Genomic DNA, 26,164 nt, shown 5'->3' on the forward strand with positions numbered 1-26,164 from the left:
AAAGGAGAATTTGCACGACTTGAGCCACGGAAGCATCAGTTCAGTTCAGTTCAGTCGCTCAGTCGTGTCCGACTCTGCGACCCCATGAATTGCAGCACACCAGGCCTCCCTGTCCATCACCCTGTCCAACTCCTGGAGTTCACTCAAACTCACGTCCATAGAGTCGGTGATGCCATCCAGCCATCTCATCCTCTGTTGTCCCCTTCTCCTCCTGCCCCCAATCCCTCCCAGCAGCAGAGTCTTTTCCAATGAGTCAACTCTTCGCATGAGGTGGCCAAAGTACTGGAGTTTCAGCTTTAGCATCATTCCTTCCAAAGAACACCCAGGACTGATCTCCTTTAGAATGGACTGGTTGATCTCCTTGCACAGGAATCATTTAATTTAGCCCCAAACTACACGTATAGTATGAAAAAGTAGGAAATATACCAAATACCTAGTAGGAGGGGATTGGTTTAAAACCTTAAGGTACGTGTGTGGTGGACTACTATACAACCATTAAAACAACCACAAAATGAGGAGGAATTAACTTTACCTAGAGAGTAGAGCATAACAGGACAGCAATAAAGATAGTTATATTCTGAAAGGACTAGGCAGAAGATCCAGGAGTAAACGTCAGCAGAAATTTAGTATGAAAAGATGACATTTTAAATCAGTTGGAAAGATGCTTTTCCAAAAAATGATGTTGGAGCTGCTGATTAGCTGTTTTGAGAGAAAAAAAAAAAAAAATATATATATATATATATATAAATCCTATAAGGATTACATATTTAAACGTTAACAACCTTAGAAGGAAATATAAAGTGAACAAATGCATGACGTTAAATGGTGACTGCCTTCAAGCATGGCAACACAGAAATCATAAAGGAGAATATTCATAGATTGAATCGTAAAATTCTACCCATAGTTTTAGGATTCCATGAAAAATTTTAAATTTTCTGAACAGATGATTAAAAATCTCCATGAATAGGTTTTAAGACACACAAGTTGGCAGGTGAGAAAGGATTGATATTCCTCATTTAAAATGAACTTACATGAATCAATAGGGGAAAAAATCCCACTTGGGGGGAAAAAGGCAAAAGAGAATCAACAGTTGTTTAGTATGTACAAAGTTTCAGTTCAGGAAGATGCAAAAGTCTGGAAATGGATAATGGTCATAGTTTCACATTTGAAATGTGAGTGTACATAAGACCACTGAACTGTGCACTTGAAATGGTAAATTTTAGTATATTTTGCCATAGTAAATTACGAAAATTTATAAATATTCATTTGCCATTCTGAATGTCTAACCCTTGTGGTGATAGTGGTAAAGAATTAGCCTGCCAATGCAGGAGACACCGGTTCAATCCCTGGGTCAGGGAGATCCCCTGAAGGAGGGCACAGCAACCCACTCTAGTACTCTTGCCTGGAGAATCCCATGGACAGAGGAGCCTGGTGGGCTGTGGTTCATAGGGTTGCAAAGAGTCGAAGACGACTACAGCAACTTGGCATGCACGCACGCAACACTAGCACTGGGTTAGTCTGATTGTTTGTTGTTGTTGTTTTGTTTTTTGTTAAAATAAGCATAGTTTTCCGATTTGGTAGGTTTGGGCTGGGGCCTGCAAATTTGCATTTCTAATAAGCTCCCAGGGATGATGCTGATGCTGCTGGCCCAGTGATCACAGTTGAGAATCACTCTGTAATGTAACATGAGATTTATCACTCGATCCCATGGCCTGTTGATGTGTTTACCTCTCCTTCTGACAGGGAACACCTGGAACAGGGACTGTCTTGTTTGTCTTCCTCTTTTCAGGTTCTAACTCATTGTTTGTTCCTAAGTAAAGTTGTGTTGAATAAAAGATTTGGGGGGAAAAAACATGCATTGAGTGATAAGTTCAATTTTTCATGTCATGCTTTTTAAAATTCTGATTTTTTTAAAGTGTCTCTGGAGGAGGATCTGGTAGCAGTGGTCCCAGAGTCCTACGGGAGCCACTGGCTGACACTAAGTGGTGTCCACCCTGTTTACACCTACCTGGTCCCTGAGATAGAGGCATTTGCATCCTGGGGTCAAATCCATTGTCTTTCTGATCGCCTAAGGCAAGGGTTCCCAACCTCCAGGATCTAATGCCTGATGATCTGAGGTATAGCTGATGTAATAACAATAGAAATAAAATGCACAATAAATGTAATGCACTTGAAACATCATGAAACCACCCCCTGCCCCAGTCCATGGAAAAATTGTTTTCCACAAAACTGGTCCCTGGTGCCAAAAAGTCTGGGGACTGCTGCCCTAAGGGGCTGGAGTTTTTAATTCCAAAGGCCAGAAACAGTCTCCTGGTTTCTGCTTTCTGCTGTCCTTTTCCTGAAATATTGGTACAAAAAAGACTTGGTGGTTTGAATAGAGGGCTGGGCAATTAGGGAAAGGAAATCACAGAAAAACGGTTGACATCTTGGAATACTATCCCATCACCTAGGTATGAAGTGTTGTGGTCCCCAGATGGGAAAGTGACCAATGGGAGGAGAACCATGAGCATCAGTTAAAGAAGAGCAAGGGAAAGGGGAAAGCAGAGGTGTCAGAGCTGAGCCCTGGAATGTTAGGGAGTGTTTCTGTTGACTGTTTACTCTTTGCCAGGCATTGGAATAACCACTTTTTGTACATTCTCTGATTTAATAATCAAGGGGGAGAAGTATGATAAGCCCCATTTTGCCAAGTGAGGAGACTTAGGCTCATAAGTTTTGAGAAATTTGCCAAGCATGGTTGGAATTTAAATCCACACTTACCTGACCCCAGAGCCCATGTTTTAAACCACTCTATTGTGACACCGGCTGAATGGATTGGGTAGAAGACATCAAGCAGAGAAAGACAGCTTGAGCAAAATGACATGGGGGCTCTAGAGTACATAATCCTATCAATACGTGTGGCGGCTGAGTGTAGTTCTCCCACAGGGCTTGTTGAGGGACGTGGCTATAGATAACACTAGAAATTGTCATTTATGCCATGTTAAAGAAATTAGAACTTATTTTGAGAGGCTTCAACTTGAAGACACTAGAAAACTAAAGAAAAAGATGACCCTCTCTCCTTGAAAACCTTGGTGCATTCAGACTGGGGGAAAAAAAAGTGATCCTGATTTCTATATTTGAATAAATTTACAGCAGAACTAGAGAAAGCCCAGAACAATGTTGGAGAAGGAATAGGGGTTCTTCAATCTGAAAAGGCAAGGGCAAAGGGGATCCTGGAAGTCTACTGTTTCACAACCAGCAAGGTAAAGAGAAGCTGGGACAGAAGTCTCTACTGTAATCAGAGAACATTTTGCATTTTGAGCAAGACTGGATGGTCCAAAACCTATAGTTACCTGCCAGGCCCATAGGTCTTTATCTGAAAAGCCTTGCTCTGTGTCATGTTACGTCGTCATCCTGTCAAAACCAACAGGGCCAGCAACCAGCTAAAGGCAGCCACCTAAGGCAGGGGGCAGGGAGGGGGCACGGAGCTCCTAATGAGACCCCCCTACCGAAGGCAAGAGAGTCGGGGAAGGGTATCCATAGTGACTAGTGGCAAATAGACCCACTCATTTTCTCTCTTCTGGGAGGTTTTCAATGAAGACCAAAAGGGAAGGACAACAGGAAACAGAGGCAGAGAAGTAAACAGCATTTGGTAGCATTACAACAGTGAACCATGACTGGATGACCTAAGGCAACCAATAGAGCGAGTAGTTAACACGTTCCAGGGTTAGACTCTTTGGCTTCAAGTTGATTATCAGCTCTGTGACCTTAACCTCTCTGTGTCTCTTCTTGCACAAATGGAAATAATGATAGAACCTGCCTTGTAGTGGGTTGTGCAGTTATATGAGACCATTTATATAAAATGCTTAGTCCATGTGGTAAGTAATTATTTTGCTAAATTCTGAAAGAAAAAAATTATATTCAGCTTCTCTATCATGCCTGCAGGTGTAACTGCTGGCAGATTCCCAGCTTTCCTTTCTTCTTCAAGCCTTGCGATCAATCCCTAGGTCCCTTTCCCTCGAAAGCTGAACAAGGCTAACATACCAAGCTTAGACATAAAAAAAGAAAGTTTCACTGGAAAAGTAGAGAACAAGAGGGCACAAGTTGCTGGTACAAATGTACTTTCTAAAAGGTTAGATTAAATCATGGAGGATAAAGTCATACCTGATTTACTAAACGAAACTGGAACATGTTGGGTTGTGTCACTATCCTTTGAAGTCGACATCAAGGACAATAACTGCAGTTTCTACTACCCTTGAGTTTCTCTGCCAATGACAATATTGGGCTTAATGAACCATGGTTGTGATGACAGTTGACAATTTTTGGTCTTATGTACTTAAGTACTCCATCACCACATCTCACAATACTAAAACCTCTTGAAGCTTGAAAGAGATTTAGGACTAATAAATTAGCTTTTGTAATGTATTCTGGCCACATTATGCTTAAGTTTGTAGACAATTTCAAATACATCTCATTTGACTCTCACTGGCACCCCACTCCAGTACTCTTGCCTGGAGAGTCCCATGGACGGAGGAGCCTGGTAGGCTGCAGTCCCTGGGGTCGCTAAGAGTCGAACACGACTGAGCGACTTCACTTTCCCTTTTCACTTTCCTGCATTGGAGAAGGAAATGGCAACCCACTCCAGTGTTCTTGCCTGGAGAATCCCAGGGATGGGGGAGCCTGGTGGGCTGCCGTCTATGGGGTCACACAGAGTCGGACACGACTGAAGTGACTTAGCAGCAGCAGCAGGGCTCTGTGAGGGCTTCCCTGGTGGCTCAGAGATTAAAGCATCTGCCTGGAATGTGGGAGACCCAGGTTCGATCCCTGGGTCAGGAAGATCCCCTGGAGAAGGAAATGGCAGCCCACTCCAGTACTCTTGCCTGGAGAATCCCATGGAGGGAGGAGCCTGGTAGGCTACAGTCCATGGGGTGGCAAAGAGTAGGACATGACTGAGAGACTTCACTTTCACTTTCAGGGCTCTGTGAGGCAGGCAGGTACGGTAGGAAATCGATGTTCAGGGCGAGACTAGAAGGCTGACTTGAGGTCATAATAGCTGTGAAAAATAAGTGAATTCAAACTCAAGTCTCTTGACTCTCAGTCCTGTGCTACTTTTGTAACAAGTGGGAGCTGTTGGTACTTAACATCCCCAGAGGTAGAACAGATTGAATTTTAGTTTTAAGGAGGATTCAAGTGAAAAAATATATGTTGCACAAAATGTGGCAGGCCCCACACTTTGCCAATCAGCCACAGAATTCTTTACTGCTTATCCTGGATTTGGCTTCAAAATCCTCTCAACTCAGTGCTCTGGGGAGCTAATACTAAAAGATCAGAGCAGACACATGACTTTAAACTTATTTTCATAGACAAGAGGATTCATAGAGCTTATTCGAAACTGGCATAGAAACTGAGGTAGAAACTGTAATGATTATCAATACCCAATACCCATGTCCACCTCTTTTCTCCTGGGCACATTTTCCTGACTTGCTTGCACTTGGAGCCAGATGATTTTGAGTTCTGGCCAACGCACTATGAATAGAAATGGGCAATCCATTTATTTCTCCTGTCTTCTGAGTGATTCAGGAGATGCTGAAAGTTTTGAGGACTGCTAAGTTATAAGATGGATGGAAGTTGGGTTTCTGAGTAGCTGGATTAAGGCCCTTGATACATACACCAACCTTCCCTAAACTTGGAACTACAATTTGAGCAATAAGGCTATGCTGAGGCCATGGTGACTTGAGAGCTTTTTGTTCAGCAGTTCATCAATGCACACCAGTAAAGGCTGATTTCACTGACTATGCCCTTCCTGGAATCATCTTACAGTGTCATTCTTAGAGGCAATACTGGATGGGGGGAGGGGGTCTCACACATTTCTCCCATTCGAGTTCAAAAGACCTCATAAACGTAAAGGATAGTGGGTTTGTTTTTCTCTTTCTGCTCCTCAGGACACCTTTCCTATTTGAAAGAAATCACTAGTTGGGTGACCTTGGTGGGAATATGGGAGTCTAAGTGTCAGCCACTATCTCATTCCATCCCATGAAATTAGAGCATTGCCCTTGACAGAGATTCGTCCCACTGAATGTTGATATCTGGGACTTTAAATCTTGAGCAAATGAGGCAAAGCAGCAAGGACAGTTGAGAAATCAGTCTCTGAATCCTGCGTGGCTAAGGCCCTGCCCTTGCATTGCCTTGGTTCCTACCTATTTGCCAAGCTTAATTCCCCAAACAAAATAGATTCTGTGAAGTATGTAAATCTCTCCAATAAACTCTCTTTCTGCCTGTTCGCTAGAGTCCATTTCTACTGCTTGTGCCATGTGTTCAGGTGTGAGGGCGTGTACACATACACACACAACACATAATATTCTAGCACCAATGGCAAGTGTGCTTTGCCACGACAGTCTTTCCAAAACATAATTGTTTGCAACTTTCAAAGGATTCCCTGATTCTTTACCTCTTTCAGAACAAACCCCACACATATGAACATGACATCCCAAGCCTTTTCCCTTGCTTGTTTCTCCTCTCGTCACTTCCCCTCTTCTGGAGGCTGTTCCCTGGGCTCACCATTTCTCCACATGACTGTGCCTCCTGTGCCTTTTGCTTTCTTGGTCTCTTGACAAGTTCCTGCCTATCATTCATGTTTTAGCTCAAGGGTGATCCATGAAAGAGTCCAGTGATTTTTCCTCTAGTACTATGTGTCAGTTCAGTTCAGTTGCTCAGTCATATCCGACTCTTTGCAACCCCATGGACTGCAGCACGCCAGGCTTCCCTGTCCATCACCAACTCCCGGAGCTTGCTCAAACTCATGTCCATTGAGTTGGTGATGCCATCCAACCATCTCATCCTCTATTGTCCACTTCTCCTCCTGCCTTCAATCTTGCCCAGCATCAGGGTCTTTTTTTTTTTTTTTTCAGGGTCTTTTCTAAGGAGTTAGTTCTTCTTCACATCAGGTGCTCAAAGTATTGGAGTTTCAGCTTCAGCATCAGTCCTTCCAATGAATATTCAGGACTGATTTCCTTTAGGATGGACTGGTTTGATCTCCTTGCATTCCAAGGGACTCTCGGGAGTCTTCTCCAACACCACAGTTCAACAGCATCAATTCTTTAGCACTCAGCTTTTTTTATAGTCCAATTCTCACATCCATACATGACTACTGGAAAAACCACAGCTTTGACTAGACAGACCTTTGTTGGCAAAATAATGTCTCTGCTTTGTAATATGCTGTTTAGGTTGGTCATAGCTTTTCTTCCAAAGAGCAGGCGTCTTTTAATTTCATGGCTGCAGTCACCATCTGCAGTGATTTTGGAGCCCCCCAAAAGTAAAGTCTGTCACTGTTTCCATTGTTTCCCCATCTATTTGCTATGAAGTGATGGGACGGATGCCATGATCCTAGTTTTTTGAATATTGCGTTTTAAGCCAACTTTTTCACTCTCCTCTTTCATTTTCATCAAGAAGCTCTTTAGTTCTTCTTTGCTTTCTGTACTATGTGTACTTGTTTTAAAAGCATAGCCCGAATTACACTTTATTGCTATTGTTCACAAGTTTGTCCTTCTTACTAAGTTACAAACTTCTCAGGACAGTGTCTGTCTAGTTATCTGTGTATTAAATACCTAGGATACTTCTTGACACATAGTAGATGCTCAATAGCTATTTGTTGACTAAATGAATGAATGAACACGATTGATGTCTGTGAGGCTTTGACATTAAGTAGAAGATTCCTTCTAGAACCACTGCAATAAAGACTGTGCAATATTCCAGCCCTGAGCTACCCAAAGGTGGTTTAGAAAACAGAGACACCATCTATTTTGAAATAACTTTTAATGTTTTAAAATGTAACTAGTGCGCACAATACATGTTTTAGCAGTAGAAGAATGAAAATGTGTGTATGGTGTTTAGGAAAATTGACATTACAAAACATGACCATCTCAAACGTAGAAGTAAACATTTAAGTAAAAACCAAATAAACAACATGCTAAGGGACAGGATTTAAAAATCCTAATAAATGTACTTGCTTACATCCAGACTTGGGACATTGAGATTTACTTTGCCACTTAAAAAAAAAAATGCAGAATGCCCTTCATTTTAAAATGCATTAAAGTTTGCAGATTGTTTTCCTGCTGGCAACTATAGTATAATCAAGTATATAAGAATACCAGGCAGATTCCAATCTGTTAGTAAAAAAGTATACCACCTGGTCTTCTAGTTAAATGTACAGCTCACTGGGAAAGTGACCAAAAGTCACGCTACACACTACCTTTCAGACCCTCTGGCTATCCAGGCCCCAAAGTGAGCAGTTGAAAACAACTTCAACTTAAGAGAAAATGCAAACAAAAATCTACAGCACCTTATGATCTCTAAGCACAGGAAACAGGCAGAATGGACATACAGGAGGAGGGAAAAAATGGGTAAGACCAATGATATGCTCTTCAGTAAATTCCACTTCTACATAGCTGCTCAATGGACAGAATGGTGATTTATGTATTGGTCACTGGGAGAAAAAAGCTGATGTTCAACATTTCCTCAATTTGGCAGATCCCTCCAAAAGATCAGAGATAAGTTATCCACACAATAATTTCCCAGGCCTTCATCAAATCACTAGGTAGCACCATAATGGTAGAGGTCATGGTGAGGAAGAGGAGGCAAGGAAAAACGAAGCATTAATCTTTTTCTTCCTACTTGCTCTTCTCCACCAGACGGCTAAGGTTCAAGGAGTCCTCAGAAAATCAAACCATCCAAAATGCATTTTATGCAAATAAAGCATTTGCGGTAGTGCTTCCCTCAACACTTCAGAAGCATGTAATCTGAAGACAAGCAGATTTCTCTAGGATCCCGACAAGCAGTGCCAGCGTGGCAAAGTTTAATGCACTAGAGTGGCAAATGATGATGGTACTGAGAAGAGCTTCTTGGTCACAGTGGGGTAAGAATCAAATCCACAGAGAAGGCATTTGCTAGCATGTTATATGCTTAAAGAAGAAAAAGAATCCAAAGTTCATCTGTTTCTTTTTCAGAAGTGAATTTCACTGAGAATGCGGTCTCATTTTATCAACTTTTTCTTACAAGTAAATTCAAGTTACCAATTCAAACCACTCCTGCCTTATGTAAAAATATTAAAATCTTATATAAACCTTACCAATGGCCTGAGAAATGCAAGGACATTCACAAAGAGATGTGTGCAAAAAGTGTTTCTCTCAGAGAGCAGCATAAGTTGCAAGAAGAATCCACCCTCTAGAATGAGATTTTAGAAGGGGTTTGTTTCTATTTCCATTAAATCATCAAGGGAGGTTTTATCTAAAATTTGTATGTAGCATAAAAATGTATTTAATACATTTAAATTCTAAACAAATACTGACCATCGGTATCACCAGATGTGATTAGGTATATTTGTAGAATTTGAGGACTTACTATGTAAGTTTCTATTACATATGAATAAAATTTAATTTGTACATTTTAAATACAATTATCCTTACTTCACATCATTTATTTAGAACATCAGTCCCCTTGGTTATGATCACAACTTTCAACCCTTTAAGAAGCTGTACCAAAGTTAAAAAAAAAAAAATCATTAGATTTGATAGTAACAGGTGAGGAAATACAACTCCTTAAGGGTTGAATGAATAAGCCATATATAAATGCTTAAGAAAACATTTACAAGTATTATATAGGTAATAGAATTAAATACAAATTGCTTTCTGTTTGTTAAAAAGTCTCTTTAGGACTCAAAAATGGTGCACATGTAGGGACATTGTGATGTGCGTGTCTCTGCAACGCTGACATTACTGGGTTACACAACTTCGGGCTAACACTGTGCCTCGCACAGGATCGAGAATGTGCCCCTCTGTAATGCCGCTGGTGGAAACAGACTGGGTACCTAAGTGCTGGGCTTCCAATCTCTTTTCCAATGTCATTTCCTCTTTAGTTAGTAGATGAAGAAGCTTCTGCCTTCCCTGTGGCTTCCTCACCGAACAGCAGCTTTCGGAGTATATTTGCATAAAATGGTCCGTACACTTGTTTGTTGAGATTCACGATGTTTGCGTATTGCAAGCCCAGCGACTCCAGCTCTTGCTGAACGACAGCAAGGCCTCCTGGCACGGGGGGCATGCATCTTGGAGGGCTTGGCAGACAAAGCAGGCTTTTCATGTATAGCTGGATTCGTTTATCTGGGGGAAAAGAAGATATGTTTATCTGTCCTATTATTAAAGCATGTACTTTTTAAACATGAGAATAGTAATTGTGGTAGATGGATTGCAACAACATCCTCAATTCTTTACCCCTTCCCTATACTCATGCCCTTTCCAAGGTAGCCTGGCAGTTCTTCCCATCAGGGCTGGAGTCTGGGTGCCCAGGCCTTGGATCAGGGATGGCCTTCTGACCTGCTTTGGCCCATACAGAATGTGGCTGGAGTGATGGTGTGTATGTTTCATGCTCAAGAGGCATGGTTTGAATCTGCCCTTTCAGCCTACCACCACCATGTAAACAAGCCTGGGCCAGATGAGAGCCCATATCAAGGGAAGCCCAGCTATTCCATCTTAGGCCATCCTAGACCAACCAGTAGCCAACCAAATCCCAAACACTTGAGATAGCCCAGGCGAGACCAGCAGAGCTAACTACCCATGCGGCTGCTTACCATAAATGCATGCATTGAGTCCAGCAAGACCAAATGAACTGCCTAGTTGCCCCACAGACTGGTGAGCAATGACAGATGGAGTCTTAGGGAAATCTGTTACGCAGTAATAGCTAACTAATAAAACATGCACAGCACTTTCAGGGTGGAGTGGGGAATCTTTTATAAAAATTCAAATGTCCATAATTTTAGTTATATATCCTAAAGCTGAGTATGTAAACTGGGACTGCTAGTTTAGCCCAGATAGTGTTTTTCTAAAAAAACAGTAGCTATTTAAAATGAGGGGCTTTCACATAGAAAATCAAATTTTTTGTTCTTCTTGAAAAATCTACAGATCTGGCAAACTTGGGAGCCCAAACTGCCACATGGCAAAGGTGAGCATACATCTGGGTTTTCTCAGGACAGCTGAAGTTGACACTCGCTGTCTTGGTCTTAATAAAAAGAACACTTTCAACAGTGTCCCGGGTTAGAAAATAAATTATATGATCACCCCTCATGTGGGCAAGAATCTGGAGGCATTGAAGAAGGACCACCCCAACTGGCACTGCCACCTTCTCCACTCTTCCTGCTTCGGGGCATCTGCATTTGAGAAGACTTCACAAATACATGCAAATGCTTAAAAAAGGGAAGCTGAGGTGTCCTGGACAAATGGCACTGGACAAGCCAGACCTGGTCCAGCGCAGGCTGCTCCGAGGACATTCTCTGGCTCTGGAAACAGAAATCTCACAAGAACATTTACTAAGGAAAATGAGTGAGTGAGTGAAGTTGCTCAGTCCTGCCTGACTCTTTGCGACACCACAGACTGTAATCCACCAGGCTCCTCTGTCCATGGGGTTTTCCAGGCAAGAATACTGGAGTGGATTGCCATTTAAATACACTCATCTAATACAGACAGCTGTAATATTACTGAAATTCTTATATCCAAACACGTCTACCCCAAATCATACATTTCAGCCAGATCTGACCTAGAACTCAAAGTGCCCAGTGTTCCATGTCCATATCTTAGCCCAGACTATTTCCTGTTACTAGAATGCCCTTCCATCTCACTTCATCTCTGCCAAAGTCGAGAGCACCCATGCTGATATTAAAGTCACCTCCTTTCTGTGGCTTTCCTTACCATCTGTTATACTCTCACCCCTTATTATTGTTACTTGAGAACTTCTCTCTCTCACTTCTCAGATAGTAGGCATTCTGAGGGTGAGGGCTACTTTTTTGGCCTTTATTTTCCTGGTTTGGTAGGCAGCAGGTATGTCATAAATGTTGACTGTAGTGAAGTGAGAATGGAACGAAAAAGGTCTATGAAGATAAACCTCAAACTGAAAACACAAGGAGCCAGAGAGGAATGGGGGCTGAATAAGACCTGAGCCTTATCCATAATTTTTCAACAAGAGGAAATTATTCATGAAGGGATCACTTGTACAGTTGAAAATTACTTTTTAAAAATGTAGGTGGCTATTAGCATGCAAACAATTTCCACAGCAGGTAATCCATAGATCATTTTTATCGTATACATTTGAAAAAATTGGTTTGAAAGAAAACTTGCTTTCTAATTATCTTTTTTAAAGGCGAAGAACATAGTGGGAGTCGTGATTTTATGGTAAATAAATAGCACATCAACTGAGAACAGAAGAAGGCAGACTGTGGGTACCATGAACAACAGAGGAGGAAAGCTAGGGCTAAGCTGGAGCCCTTCTTCTGTCCCAGGGATCCCTCTAAGGTCTAATGTATTCTAGCTCCTCTGTGGGCAGAGAATTCAGAGCAAATGGTCCACTAAACTCCCTGTTAGGCTGGCTGCTCAACTCTCATGAGCCCAGGTCTATTTTTGTCACAGTTATGGTCCGGATACTTTTCTGTGAGACTGTTTAAAGAATGCAGGTCTTTCAAAACTGTTATTATGCTGACAAGTAGTTCTGTCTCTTCTGTGGACGAGTCAGTTTTTAGGCCAAGACTAAAGTGATGGAAGTGTCTGTCCATTTAGGAGCAGCCAAACCCAACCCCTGCCAAAGACATGTCCTTGGCTTCCAGAGCCTAGGGAGAGACGCTCAAGTGAGTCATGCAAGTTGCTAGGCAACAATACTTTGAACAAGGTTACAAAATACTTTCAATTTGCAAAAGAACAGGAAACTTGGAATAGGGAGGGCTGGGTGGAAAAAAGTGGCTTGACTGGATTTTAAGAGGCCTCCTCAGGCTGGGGCATCTCCTGGCCCCCAGCTTCCCCCTCTCTCTCTGGCGCTGCCAGTAGTTCCCTGATCTAAAGCAAGGGCACAGAGAACACCTGAGGCTCTGGCCAGCCTGTCAATGGGCAGCAGGGCTCCAGCTCTGACTGGAGTCACAACAGAGCAGGTGAGAATGTGAGTCAGACAGGAAGACTCCCTACCCTGAGACCCGCTGGTTATATGGCCTCAGGTGAGAGATACTTGACTGCTCCAGTTCTCCATGCATTCATTCATCCACTCCACTGCCGACTTAAAAAAAAATGCACAATGTGAGAGTTGCAAATTGAGTTCTATTTGGGGCAAAATGAGGACTGCAGCCTGGGAGACAGCACCTCAGATAGCTCTGAGAGACAGCACCTGAGATAGCTCTGAGAGACTGTTCCAGAGTCATAGGGGAAAGGGACAGTATATATGTGATTTTGGTGAAGGGGGAATGCTGCTGCTGCTGCTGTTAAGTCGCTTTAGTTGTGTCCGACTCTGTGCGACCCCATAGACAGCAGCCCACCAGGCTCCCCGATCCCTGGGATTTTCCAGGCAAGAGTACTAGAGTGGGGTGCCATTGCCTTCTCCAATGCATGAAAGTGAAAAGTGAAAGTGAAGTCGCTCAGTCGTGTCCGACTCTTAGGGACCCCATGGACTACAGCCTACCAGGCTCCTCCATTCACGGGATTTTCCAGGCAAGAGTACTAGAGTGGGGTGCCATTGCCTTCTCGGAAGGGGGAATACATGCAATCAAAAACATATTTTACAAAAGGTTTCTGCTAGTTTCAGTGAAGCTTCTGCTAGTCACAAGAAACAGTCATCACTATGAAGGATTTTAGTGTTTTTCCAAATATAAGGAGATACGTGAATTGGGCTCATAAAATCAGCTCCAGAGAATATCTAACTACGTGAAGACCTATCCTGCCAGTTTTCCCCTGAGCACAGAGTGCCTCTTTTCTATTCTCCATCCTGAACTCCTTTCAGGGGGTGTTGGAGGAGAGCAGCTGCAGCAGCACATGATTTAATCCTTAGAGAGGTAGATGGCAAGTGCCAATCTGTGATTGACACCTCAGATATCTATTAAAGGTCATCTCTGGGCCCCGCCCTCCATGGTCTGGGGAAATTGCGATGAGCAAAGATGCATCCCATCCTCCTCACGAGACCTGTGCACTAGCGAGGGTCTCCTGGTATGAGGCAGAGATGGCTGACAGCCTGCCCCTCCTCCTCCGAGAAGCACCATGGCCCACGTGCTGGCTGTACAACCGGAGGTGACAGGCTGTGACGTGCTTGTCAGCAGTGAAGGTCATGCAGGCAGGGCTCGGCCACAGGCAGCTGAGGTTATGCTGTGTGTGTTACTGTCCTCACTGCCACCCCTCGAAGCCCACGTGCTGCACACCAGAGCTCTTACGTGGCCTGGGTGGATTAGATCACCAGCATCCCATGTCCCCAGGGATAAGGTTGAAAGACACCCTTTAAGAATCTCAGCTAAATAATAACCAGTGTTTGTGTTCCTAGAGAAGTCAGTGCGGTGCTTTGAAAACTTGCAGATTCCTCCTGGAATGTTTGGATATTCAAATTCCACACTCTTTCCTCCATCTGGTCCTCTCCCACTGCAGCTGACACTTGCTTTGTCTCCCACATCACCCTTGTCCCCTTCTTATGGCCACAGCACCCTGATTCTGTCTGGGGGAAACAACTGCTTCCCTAGTTTCAGATCAGGTGTTCAGGTAAAGCTGACTCACCTTGGCTCCAGGAACTGAACACATGTCTTGGGGTTAAGTTTCTTCCACTCTGGCCACCAAAAATGGGTTGTGACCACCAAGTGGAGCTAATGGGATTCAATTCTGGGGTTATAGTTTGAGCTAAGAGGGGAGGGAAACTGACTTTTTTTTTTTTTTGGCTTGATTTAAATATTGAAACATGCAGGCTGGAGTGGAAGTCATCTTGTTATGCTGGGAAGAGACTATTTTAGAGACAGCCATCCCAGAGGAAGGCAGCGCTGAGGGACCACAAGTGGGAAACAGTGCCAAGACATCATCTGAACTCTGATCAAGCTGTACCAGCAGCCAACCCCCCAACTGCTCTTTTCTGTGATATGAGCAAGTACAGTCCCTTCCTACTTAAGCCACTTTGTTGTTTAGTCACTAAGCCATGTCTGACCCTTTGCAACCCCATGGACTGTAGCCCGTCAGGATCATCTGTCCATGGGATTTCCCAGGCAAGAATACTGGAGTGGATTTCCTTCTCCAGGGAATCTCCCAGAACCAGGGATCAAACCCAGGTCTCCTGCTTGGCAGGCAGATTCTTTACCACTGAGCCACTTGGGAAGCCACTTTAGAGTTTTAAATTATCTATCACAGGTAACAGAAAAAAGTCCTGATACATTCTCCATTTCCCCAACTCACCAACACAATTTGATCCTGAGATATTCATTTTCTTAGCAATCAAGTAGGAAAAAAAAAATCCCCCACTATGCCTCTCAGTTCTATGGCCCTTTTAAATTTTAGTCTTTCTAAGCCTGACCAAGCAAGGGGCCTCAGCTCACACAGGTTAGCTTCTATCAGAGCATGGGTCTACTTTCTGTGAACATACTGCCATCTGGTTTGGATTGCTGTATTGATCTAGGAATTTAAAATGATGGCAGCATGATGTTATTTTCTTCATAAAACTCTATCAGCTGGGTAGTAAGGTAGAAGACCCTGAAACATCCCCCCACTCCACTACATATACACACATAAGCAGCAGTGAGTCCCAAAGCTTTGAAAATATTAATGCTTTCTTCATGTTTTCAATATTTATTCACCAAGAGAAGCAGGTAATCTGTTTAAGACTAAAATTTGACTGATACTTAACATTAGCCAAAGCCAGCATGGTAAAGTATATTGACATCGAAGCAGAAACCAATAAAAATATACAGACTCACCAATTAAAGACCAGATAGGATTGTCTTCTTCTTCGATGCTTGATAATTGGCCTACAAGGTTAGCTTGAACCTCAGCATTTAAAGTTGGTAAACCTCTCTCCATTAGGGTCTTGTTAACCTCAACACAAATCTGAATGCCAATAGAATTCAGAACTTCCTTCAAGTTAAAGGTCCTACAAAATATGAAACAATAATTCCACCAGGGACAGCTTTTATTCATCAGGTTTTTGTTTGTTTAAAAAATATACCAGCTTGTTTCAAATGTATACCAATTTTATCTTATATAGACAAAAATTATCTCTATTAGAATGAGCTTAGAAAATAGGAAACTCCTCCCAACCACCAACCTTTATATGCATCAGACTTTTAAATGCTTAAAACCACCAGTTCTGTAGGAAATACAAAAAGCACAGACAGAAAAATGTGGTCCCTAAAAATAAATCTGCAACCCCATTTTCAGGCAGGGCTATCAGAAAAGGATAGAAAATATTTGTTTAATTTGCAAAATAAACCCTCTGGCCTGAGTGGATTCAGTCATAGATTTTGTTTTTAATGTGCTTAGAAAATAAGATAGAATCAATTCATTTATCCATGCCTGTGCAGGAAACCTTTAACACCAACCAAGAACAAGAAATAAAGATATTCAGAGGCCAACACCATAAAGACAAATTACCTAAACCTCTTGACCTATCATGATGAAAGATAAGAGACTCTTTCCCACTGTTACTTTCAAGTAGCTGATCAATAATTCCAAATATATACAGTCTGGAAAGATGTAAAAAGTAGTTAGTGGTGGTGATTTAATAGGTAATGAAAAAGGTATAATAGGAAGCAGCATTTGCTGTGTCCACACTATTGTAAATGATATTGAAAATTGCATCTCGCTATTCAGAAAGGATCTTTAAGACAACTTTGTGCAAAATGGATTAAAGGATAAGAGAAGGGGGGATGGTGGTGAGAGGAATTAGACAAAACAACAAAACAATCAGATAGGCAGAACAACTATAAAGAAGATGACTTAACAACTAAATAGTTATTAAGAGCTAACATTTATCAAGCACTTACCATGTGCCACACACCTGCACTAAATGCTACACACAAGTCATCTTCAGTTCAGTTCAGTCGCGTCCGACTCTTTCAACCCCATGAACGGTAGGTAGCACACCAGGCCTCCCTGTCCATCACCAACTCCCGGAGTTTACCCAAACTTATGTCCATCGAGTCAGTGATGCCATCCAGCCATCTCATCCTCTGTCGTCCCCTTCTCCTCCTGCCCCCAATTCCTCTCAGCATCAGGGTCATCAAATGGTACATTACAAATGTCATCTTAAGTTGCCATAACTCTAAGGTAGTATCTTTATATCTCTTCTTACAAGTGAGGCCGTGAGACTCAGAGTGACTCAGGATCTTATTCAATGGTACATTACAAGTCAGCAGCACAGCTAGGATTTAAACCCTGGTTTGTCTAATCCAAAAGCCTGTCCTTTTAGTAAGCATTTTGCCATGTGCTTCATATGAATACTTAGGCAGTACTGGAGGGCTTCCCAGGTGGCTCAGTAGTAAAGAATCTGCCTGCCAATACAAGATACACAGAGATGCGGGTTCAGTCCCTGGTTAGGAAGATCTTCTGGAGTAGAAAATGGCAACCTACCCCAGTAATCTTGCCTGGAGAATTCAATGGACAGAGGAGCCTGTTGAGCTATAGTCCATGGGGTTGCAAAGAGTTGGACACGACTGAGCAGCTAACACTAAGCAGTATTTGGGGACTCACTAAAGGCTTTATAACTTAGAATTCCCAGAAAATAATGGTTAACCAGTGTGGGGAAATGCTAAGAGCAGGTTTCTGCAAAATCAGAGCAGGTTTCTTTTCCTTACAGGTCTTGGGTCCTGGAATGTGAAAGAAAAGAGCCTGGCAGGTTAGCACCAGGATCAGTAGAAAGGGCAGGGACTTGACAGTCAGGCTTGGGCTCGGGCTTTGGCTTGGCCTTTTCTTGGTGTACAGCCCAAGGCAAATCCTATTCTCTCTGAGCTTTAGGTCAAAATGAGAACTCTGGATTGCCGGAACCACTTGGGCTAGTTTGGCTTTTAAGATTCTAGGATTTTATCAAGTCACGCATGTGCTCTCTGAATAATAAGCAGGAAGATGGGATGTTGGATGTATTAGGTGTAAAATCCCTGAAAACACCTGAGAGGACAGTCAGCAAGAGAAGCTGACACATAGGAGACCCATGGAAACACCCGGTCATTGGCCAGGATTAGAAATTTTCTGACTTGGACAGGATTCCCAATAATACAAAATTGAAATGAGATTCTAGTACTCAATGATGGTTTGATACTGAGAAATGAATGTGGCAAAGACAAAACTTTCACTGACTTGTAAAATATCTCTGAAGGACAGAGATGTCAGTACTTCTGTAGGCTTCACAGAGGCTGGATCTGTGAGGCTGGTAAACATTTCGTTGCAGAAAAATGATAGTCAGAACAACTGAATCAGAAAGCCTCTCTGAGAGACCCTGAGCATGATGAATTTCTAGGTATTGTTTGTTTTTTCCACAACACTGTCAAAGGAGAGCTTGTACACACATCCGTCCTAAGTGGAAACACTACACTCACCCTGGCACCTGTTATGGAAAAGACCTCTCCCTACCAACGAGGGACATCTAAGCCTTCAGGGATACGAAAAGAAACTCTAGGAAAAGAAGGCATGAGCTAAGCTTCTCTAAAGCACGGTCCTAAATACCACATCCAGATTTTCCAAGGTTATTCATGTTCTCTGAAACACATGCAGAGCTGGAATACAAGGGAGAGCACATAAAAACGCTGGAACTCACTCTTTGTTCATGCCTTCAAGTAGAACAGCTGAAATCCTTTTTAGTCTGACTGCAAGCTCAGGTAGGCCTTCTGTAAGAGCACCCACCATGTTATTGGTGATCAGGGCCAAGCAGGCAATCATTTTCAGTTGATTCAGCTTTTCTGTCAGTTCCTGAAGACGTGCTCCATCTGTCATGAGTGTCTAGCATATTTAAGGTTTAAAAATAGAAAGGGAAGCTCAGTACCATGAACCTGTAAAATCAGCAGTGTTACATCCAAACCCCCATTTTTCATCTGATTCCAGTTAAGGTCATTAAACCACATGCAACACAGACAGACCAGCTGATACACTGTTTGAACTTAAGAATTAGAATATTGAAAACTTGAGGGAGGCCAAAGGGAAAAAAAACTCACTCACCTCTGGTAATTCTTTTTTCTGATAATCCCACTGTAACAGTTTCAAGTAACTATTATTTAGCACCCACGTAGGGCTCAGGCTTGGCTTGGAGTTGTTTTCGGCTCCAGGGGTTAAAGTAGCCTCAGAAAGAGAAAGTAACTCTTCATGGACAGATTCCTTTATCCACTCTGTAGTTTGATTAAGAGCACCTGCGAGGGAAAAGGCCACACACTTGTCCTAGGGCTGACAGACTCCTTCATTTGTGCATTCCACACATGATGAACGGTAAGACGGCCACGACCCTCCAGGAGCTACGGTCCAGATGGGCAGACAGTCATGTGAGCTCGCGATTACAGCAGAAGACAGTGAGTACTAGAAGGCGCAGTAGGGTGGAGGGAGGAGAGGCTGTCTATGGCAGAGTCTAAGAGGAAGAACTCCGTAAGTGACACAAGGTGGATAGAGGAAAGATCTGTCACTCCAGGCTAAGAGAACAGGCCACACAAAGAGACGGAATAATGGGAAAGCATGGCAATTTGGATGCTACAAGCAAATCTGTACTGCTGGTCCATAAAGAAGCGGGGAAGGGAGGGGAGAGTTGCTGCAGATAGCATCAGACGGACAGACAGGCCAGCTTACACATGACCTTGAGTCTTGTGCAGAGAAGTTATCTAGATTAAAAGCAGTGGTGATTAAACATTTTGGGTTCCAGACCCCTTGGAGTGTCTGATCAGAGCTATGCCTTTCCCAACATGCTGGTATGAACACTTTTTTTTTACTTCAGACCCAGTTCTAAGGTTTACGCCTAGAAACAAATTGTTCTTTAGACTACATTTCTTATTAAAAGTATGCATTTGGTAGAATTTATAAGGTGTCGATTGCTTTAAAATGCAGACTGAACACAGGTGCAGATTAAAAAAAAAAAACCCAGAGAATGAAATAAAGAATAGTCACCCTGAAATTCTTCATCAGACCCAGCCCTTAAACAGGGGTAATTTATGAGCAGCTCCATTTGCTATACCACCCCCAGAATTTCACAACTTTACTTCTCTTCAGTTGGCAAATGTTGTTCTTGGTTTTCCCAGTTTTGTTTATAAAGAAGTAAAAGACTTGCAGTCTTTAAAAGACATCCAACAGAGAGAAAGAGTGGAAACATCACGGGTATAATTACAATGTGGTGGTAATAAGCATTTATATACTACAAGTGTAATCATTTACAACTGACACATTTAAAAGCCCATTTAGTTATCTCAAACAAAAGCAACAGTGTAGCACAGAGGTTCTCAATCCTGGCTGATGGTAGAATCACCTTGGGAACTTAAAAAAGATTTTGGGTGTCGGCTCTTGGAGATTTTGATTTAATCAGCCTGAGATGGGCTCAGGCATCTGTGTTTAAACGCTTCAGGTGACCCTTATATGTAACCAGGTGTGAGTACAATTGGTAAAGCAGAAAGAGCAAGAGTTTAGAGGGAAACAAGGATTTTCTCTAAGGGATCTGCTAAGATTTCAGGGGCTTCCCAGGTGGCTCAGCGGTAAAGAAAATCCACCTGCCAATGCAGGAGCAGCAGGAGACATGGGTTCCATCTCTGAATCGAGAAGATCCCCTGGAGGAAGAAATGGCAACCTACTCTAGGATTCTTGCTGGCATAATCCCATGGACAGAGGAGTCTTGTGGGCCCCAGTCCAGGGGTCCCAAAGAGTTGGACACAGCTAAGCACACATGCACGCTGCTGAGATTTCACTCCCATAAGCAAGAATATCGACTGCTCTGAGTGGCTCCAAGAGCAAGGTCAACCCTAAGAGGCATTGGTACTTGATTTTTCATATGAAAAAAAAGCCTCTCCATTAATTTCTTCAAAGGCAACTGAGCACCACTATACACTAGGTACTGTACCTTGCTTTGGAAACTAATCAAACATTTTCCCAGTGGTACTTGTCACTTAGTAGGTTCTCAAAAAGCTTCTGCTCTCTATATCACCTGGCAGGTTTCCTTTTTAATTCACTATCTCTGGAGTTAACCTTGGGCTTAAGGACTGACTCAAATAGTCTCCTTCAGATTGGCAAATTGATTTAGTCCCTGACACCTGAGATATCTTTCCCTTTTCCTGATACACACAGTGCATGCAAATCAAACTAAAAGATATAAGGTGTTTTCTGCAAACTTTCAGAAAGCAAGAGGAGGGAACACTTCCTACTGTACTTATTAGGCCAGCTCTGTGTGTGTGAGCGTGTGTTCAGATGCTCAGTCATGTCCAACTCTTTTGAAATTCCAGAATATTGAAAATAGGGGCTATTTAAAGGTTTGGACAATGCCAGGGACTCCCATTCATGTATTCTACACCATTCTCCTGGTTTACTGAATGATGCCTGTTCAGAATTGCAAAGACCGAGAGCTAGCCTGGCCCCTATTTTCAATATTCCGGAAAATATTCACACAAAATATTCCACTTTTCAGTTAGAAGAATGTAGTCTGCTTATCCGTGACATCCACTCTTTTATGCCTGGCTACACCTCACCTTTCCTTTTGTTGGTACTGATTTTGAGAAATCATTTCCTTCACTCCATGCTTTTTGCAGATGTTAATTAGAGGCCCCATGACCAGGACCAGGCAACCTCCCTACCCAGGGGTTGGCCTGGCTGAGTCGTACACCCCTTAGACTCTTTCCTGGGACTCTGAATGATGATTACAGCGTTCAAGGATGGTCCATGTTGAAGTGCACATTAACCACCTGAGGACGCAGCTGGGAATTCCCCTTGTTTTTTCCTCTCCAGATTCCTGATGCCCTCCTGATTTCTGGCCTTGCGCAGACTCAGGAAGTTTTAGCTTTTCTGTGAACTGCCCTCTCCTTCCATTCACTTCCTTTTCTGCTAAATCAGCCAGTGAGTTTCTGATGCTTCTGATATAACTCAGCTGATACAACACAAAATTGAAAAATCCAAAGAGAAGAATGAAGGCAGCAGCTTGGTTTACTCCTGGCTTGGCCAGGGGAGACTTGGTTTCCAGTCCCAGCTTTGCTATTTCTTGGCTGCATGGCTCTGTCTTTGGGCAGGTTGCTGCTGAGCATCAGCTTGCTCAACTCTAAAATGTTGCATAAATATTTCCCGAATGCCTTGGGTGCCAGGCAAAGATAATCATAATGAAATTTCATTTATTTTTTGAAAAATATTTATGTCCCATGAGGATTTCTGAATCACATGAAATGAAGTTCCTGAGAACATTTTATCAGATATAAGAGATGATCTAAATAAATAAAACCTCTTCTTTCTGAGTATCTGAAAAATTACTTGTGGCCTGGGGGTTATGTGCCATTCTTTCCACAGATAATTTAGTTGTTGGATCTAATGTGGTTATTTTGCTGACATTTAAGACACATACCCAATCACTGCGTAAGCCTTTCTTGGGTGTATTTTAAATAGGGAGATGACAAAAAATCTCTCTGTTGGCAAAATAGAATCTTTTGGGGAGTCAACTAGGAAACCCAGAGTACTTCTAAATATTGATTTTCCAAATAATTATCTTATAAAAATCATGTACACACAAAAATCCAACACTTTTGTACTTCTGTGCAGTACTGTAAGACTCTTATTTTGATAGCAGGGCACAGTGGCCGACTTTTGGCAGCGTGACTTGAGGATATAATTAACAGCTGACATACACTCTGCTTCCTGGACTCCTGATTTCTCTGGGAACATATTTAGAGCTGGGCAATAATGACCTATTTGCACAGCTGGATTCATTCTATTCTTAAATCTCTGGAAATATCCAAGTCAATGTGAAAGGTACGAGTGAAATACAAGTGACTAAGTCTGGATTTCAAGGAGAGAAACAAATCATTTGAGATGAACAAAACTGTAGTTCAACCCTATATTAAGGGATTTATTCAAGATTACAGGCCCATCTTGACTCAAGACATGGAGACATTTGTACACATGTATATGAACACACAGGGACACAAATGAAACCAACCAGTGAGTCTCAGGAAAATGCTGCTAAGAACATGGTTATCATATTAATAATTTAGGTTTCAGATCCAGGGTTGATGTAGGTTTCTATTTCCCATAATCCCTCTCTGGCTTTGAAACCAAAACAATGTAACCCTAAAGTCAAGAGAATTTTTGTTGCAGAAGGCTCCTTAGACATCATCTAGTCATATCTGCCACTCAATGCTAGAACTTTCTCTGCAAATACCCTCAAGATAGTTGGTATACTGTTTGAAGAGAGTCAGTTTTGCATAGTGGTTGAATGCGTATGCTTTGGGGCAGAGACATGGCTGAGTTATCCAGGCTCTTCCACCCACTAGCAATCTCTTACTTTAACCTCAATTTCTTCCTTTATAAACAGTGGGTGATAACAGTCTCATAGGGTGATTTGTGAAGCATGAATAAGCTAATAAATGTAAGGTGTTTGGCACATAATAAGGTCTTGGCACACAATAAGTATGCAAACAAAATGTTAGCTAGCATGGGCTACTATGAGTGACAGGAAGTCCATTCTGAAGTTAAAAGAGCAGCTGGAGCTGCTGGTCTAGGAAGGTCTAGAGCTGGTCTAGGAAGGTCTAAATTGGCTGTTGGCTACTTCCCTCCCATGGGTCCTAGTCTGCCCTTCAGAACTTAACTAAAGCCCTGAATCACTAACCACAGGGCAGGCAGTGCTCATGGCCCACCTGAGCCAGGCACTATGGGCCCAGCTTCACTGACTGTTCCTCATGTCACCCTCAATGGCCCCTGCCCTCTTCCCTGGACAGGCTCCAGCCTGCTGGAATCCCTTTAAAGGAGGCATGTGTTTGGCTCTGTATTCATAAGGCTATCATATTGACTGTCCTGACAGAAGAGCACAGTCCACAAGGGGAAGGTAGCATGGGGGGAATGACCTAACCCAGACTTAGACTGTGGTTGCAACTGAAGCCCAGAGGCTGCTGTCAAGGGTTTGCTAATAAGGGAACCAGTGAGCTAGCCTCTTGCCAGCTGCCCAACATCTGGCATCTCAATTTCCTCACCTGTGGAATGAAGGGAATAACAGCACCTCCCCCACTAAGGAATTGTGAGGATACAGTGAGGTCATACTTTCTCCTCTCTCTGCTTCTGGTCTGGATTTAATGTCCACTAGTCCACTGAAACTGCTCCCATCACAGTTACCGAGGAGCCTCATACGGTCTCATACCACAATAAAGCCTTGGTCTTCATCTTTCTTGACCACTTAGCACTTGTCACAGCTGATCCCTGAACACATTCTTCACTTGTTTTGCAGGACACCACCCTCTCCTGTCTTTCTTCCCCTCTCTGGCTACACAGTCTCTGTTGTTGGATCTTTCTTCTCTTCTTAAGCTCTAGATGTGCAAGAGTCCCAGGTCAGGCCCACTCAATATCTACACTCACTGTCTAAGTAATTTCACCCAGGGTGACCCTGGGATAAGAGCATGGAGTGGACAGGAGTGTGGAGTCAGACTTCTTGGGTGAGTCCCAGCTCTACAACTCTCAAGTTGTATTATGGTGGCAAGTTATTGAGCCTCTCTCTGTCTCAGTTTCCTCATCCATAAATAGGGAGTAATTTCCTAAAATTTTTATAAAGATTAAATCAGTTAAAACAGGTAAAGTGTTTAGAATATGGTAAGCATGTGTCAGCTACTATCCAGTTCCTTGGCTTTAGATGTACACTCCCAGTGCTCACCATTCCCCCAAACTCCAATCTCATTCCTAAATCCCTCCTGGTATCTACATATTGATGTCAAACAAGATCTCAAAGTTCACAGGTCCAAAACTGAACTCTGACTTCATCTCGTCTCCCACCCTCCTTTCCTGGGTCTCTCCCATCTTAGTAATAGGCATCACTATTCATCGAGTTGCTTAGAGTCATCTTCCACTCTCGTTTTTCCCTCATCCAACTTGCAGCAAATCTTGTTACTCCATTTTCAAAATACAACCAGAACCTGATCTCTTCTCACTATCTTCTACCACCACCATTTGGACCATCCACCATCTGTGATACCACCTAATTGGTGTCCCTGTTTTCCTTCTTGCTCCCATATGATTTATTCTCTACCCAGGAGCCAGAGTATGTTTTAAAAATAAAAAGCAAAAATAAATAAATAAATAAATAAAAATAAAAAGTAGATGCTGCTTCCCTCTTCAAGCTCTCCGATGACTCCCCATCACATTTGGACTGAAATCCAAATTCCTCTTATTTCCTAACAAGGCTCTATAGGACCTTCCTCGGTCTACTTCTTGGCCTCAACTGTAACCACTCTTTCCTGCCTGCTCTACTCCAGCCACACTGTCTGCCTTGTGTTTGCGCAAAACACAAGCAAGTTTCCACTGCAAGGCCTTTGTACTTGCAGCTCTCTCTGGCTGGAATGTTCTTCCCTCACATCTTCACACGGCCCTTCCTCATTCCTTTGCAAACTCTGCTCAAATGTTACTTCTCTGAGAGGCCTCTCAGTCCACCTCACCTAAAAAAATCACCTCTTACCCTCACTCCTTCCCCATTACTGTCTGTTTCTTTATCCTACTTTTATTCATAGCACTAAATAACACATCCGACCATATATGCTTGTTTTTTTGTCATGCCTACTCGGCCATCTCCTTGGGAGCTGCAACTTTATTTTTTGTTCACTGTCATATCTACAGCACCCAAGATGTATCTGGGACACAGCAGGTGGTTAATAAATGTTTCTTTCTTTTTTTTTAATGCGTAAAGAGTAGTGCTTAGCACAGTTCCTGGGGTCAAAGTTAACAGCTGTAAGTTTGTGATATTAACCTTAGAAGTCAAAAAAATGTTGAACAGAAATGCCAAAAGCCTTTAGTACTACTATTTAAGATATCAAAAACCAAAATGCCATATTTCACCCCATTTCACTATATATCCACACATATTTTACTTACTTGGAGTTTCTTCTAAAATTTCTTGGAACTTGGTTCTCTCATAATCTACCAACTGACGCTGAAGATGTGGTCTGAGACTCCGAATTGTAAAATTCACCATGTCCATTTTCATGAGGTCCAGGACATGAAATATTTGTCTAAAAATTTCAGAGTTAAAATAGTTAGGTGATCAAGAAAATCATCTGAAATTCATTAACTATTATTTATTTTACAGACTGGAAAAGATAAACATCTCCGAAATGGTTTTGAAATTCCAATCACTTTGACAAGGACACTTTTCATAAAAGGCATTACACATGCATTCCAAATGTATTCTTCCAGAGATCTCAAGAGTATTTGCTTTAGCAAATATACTTCCAACTGATTCA

The 26,164-nt window shown here is 42.5% G+C and overlaps 1 protein-coding gene across 2 annotated transcripts in view; it reads right to left on the reverse strand.

The window, feature by feature from the left end:
- Window positions 1–7,769: 7,769 nt before the first annotated feature.
- Window positions 7,770–26,164, reverse strand: part of TCP11L2 (t-complex 11 like 2) — a 40,818-nt gene continuing 22,423 nt past the window's right edge. For both annotated transcript variants that reach the window (XM_070370222.1, XM_005893683.2), the window contains 5 exons: window positions 25,797–25,933; window positions 18,942–19,129; window positions 18,544–18,725; window positions 15,713–15,885; window positions 7,770–10,127 (listed from right to left, as the gene is read on the reverse strand). In XM_070370222.1, the coding sequence (XP_070226323.1) occupies window positions 9,883–10,127; window positions 15,713–15,885; window positions 18,544–18,725; window positions 18,942–19,129; window positions 25,797–25,933 (925 nt within the window). In that variant the 3' untranslated portion in view covers window positions 7,770–9,882. The remainder of the gene's footprint in view (window positions 10,128–15,712; window positions 15,886–18,543; window positions 18,726–18,941; window positions 19,130–25,796; window positions 25,934–26,164) is intronic.

This window comes from Bos mutus, chromosome 5 (genome assembly GCF_027580195.1).
Source record: "Bos mutus isolate GX-2022 chromosome 5, NWIPB_WYAK_1.1, whole genome shotgun sequence".
In the NCBI taxonomy this organism is placed as follows: Eukaryota; Metazoa; Chordata; class Mammalia; order Artiodactyla; family Bovidae; genus Bos; species Bos mutus.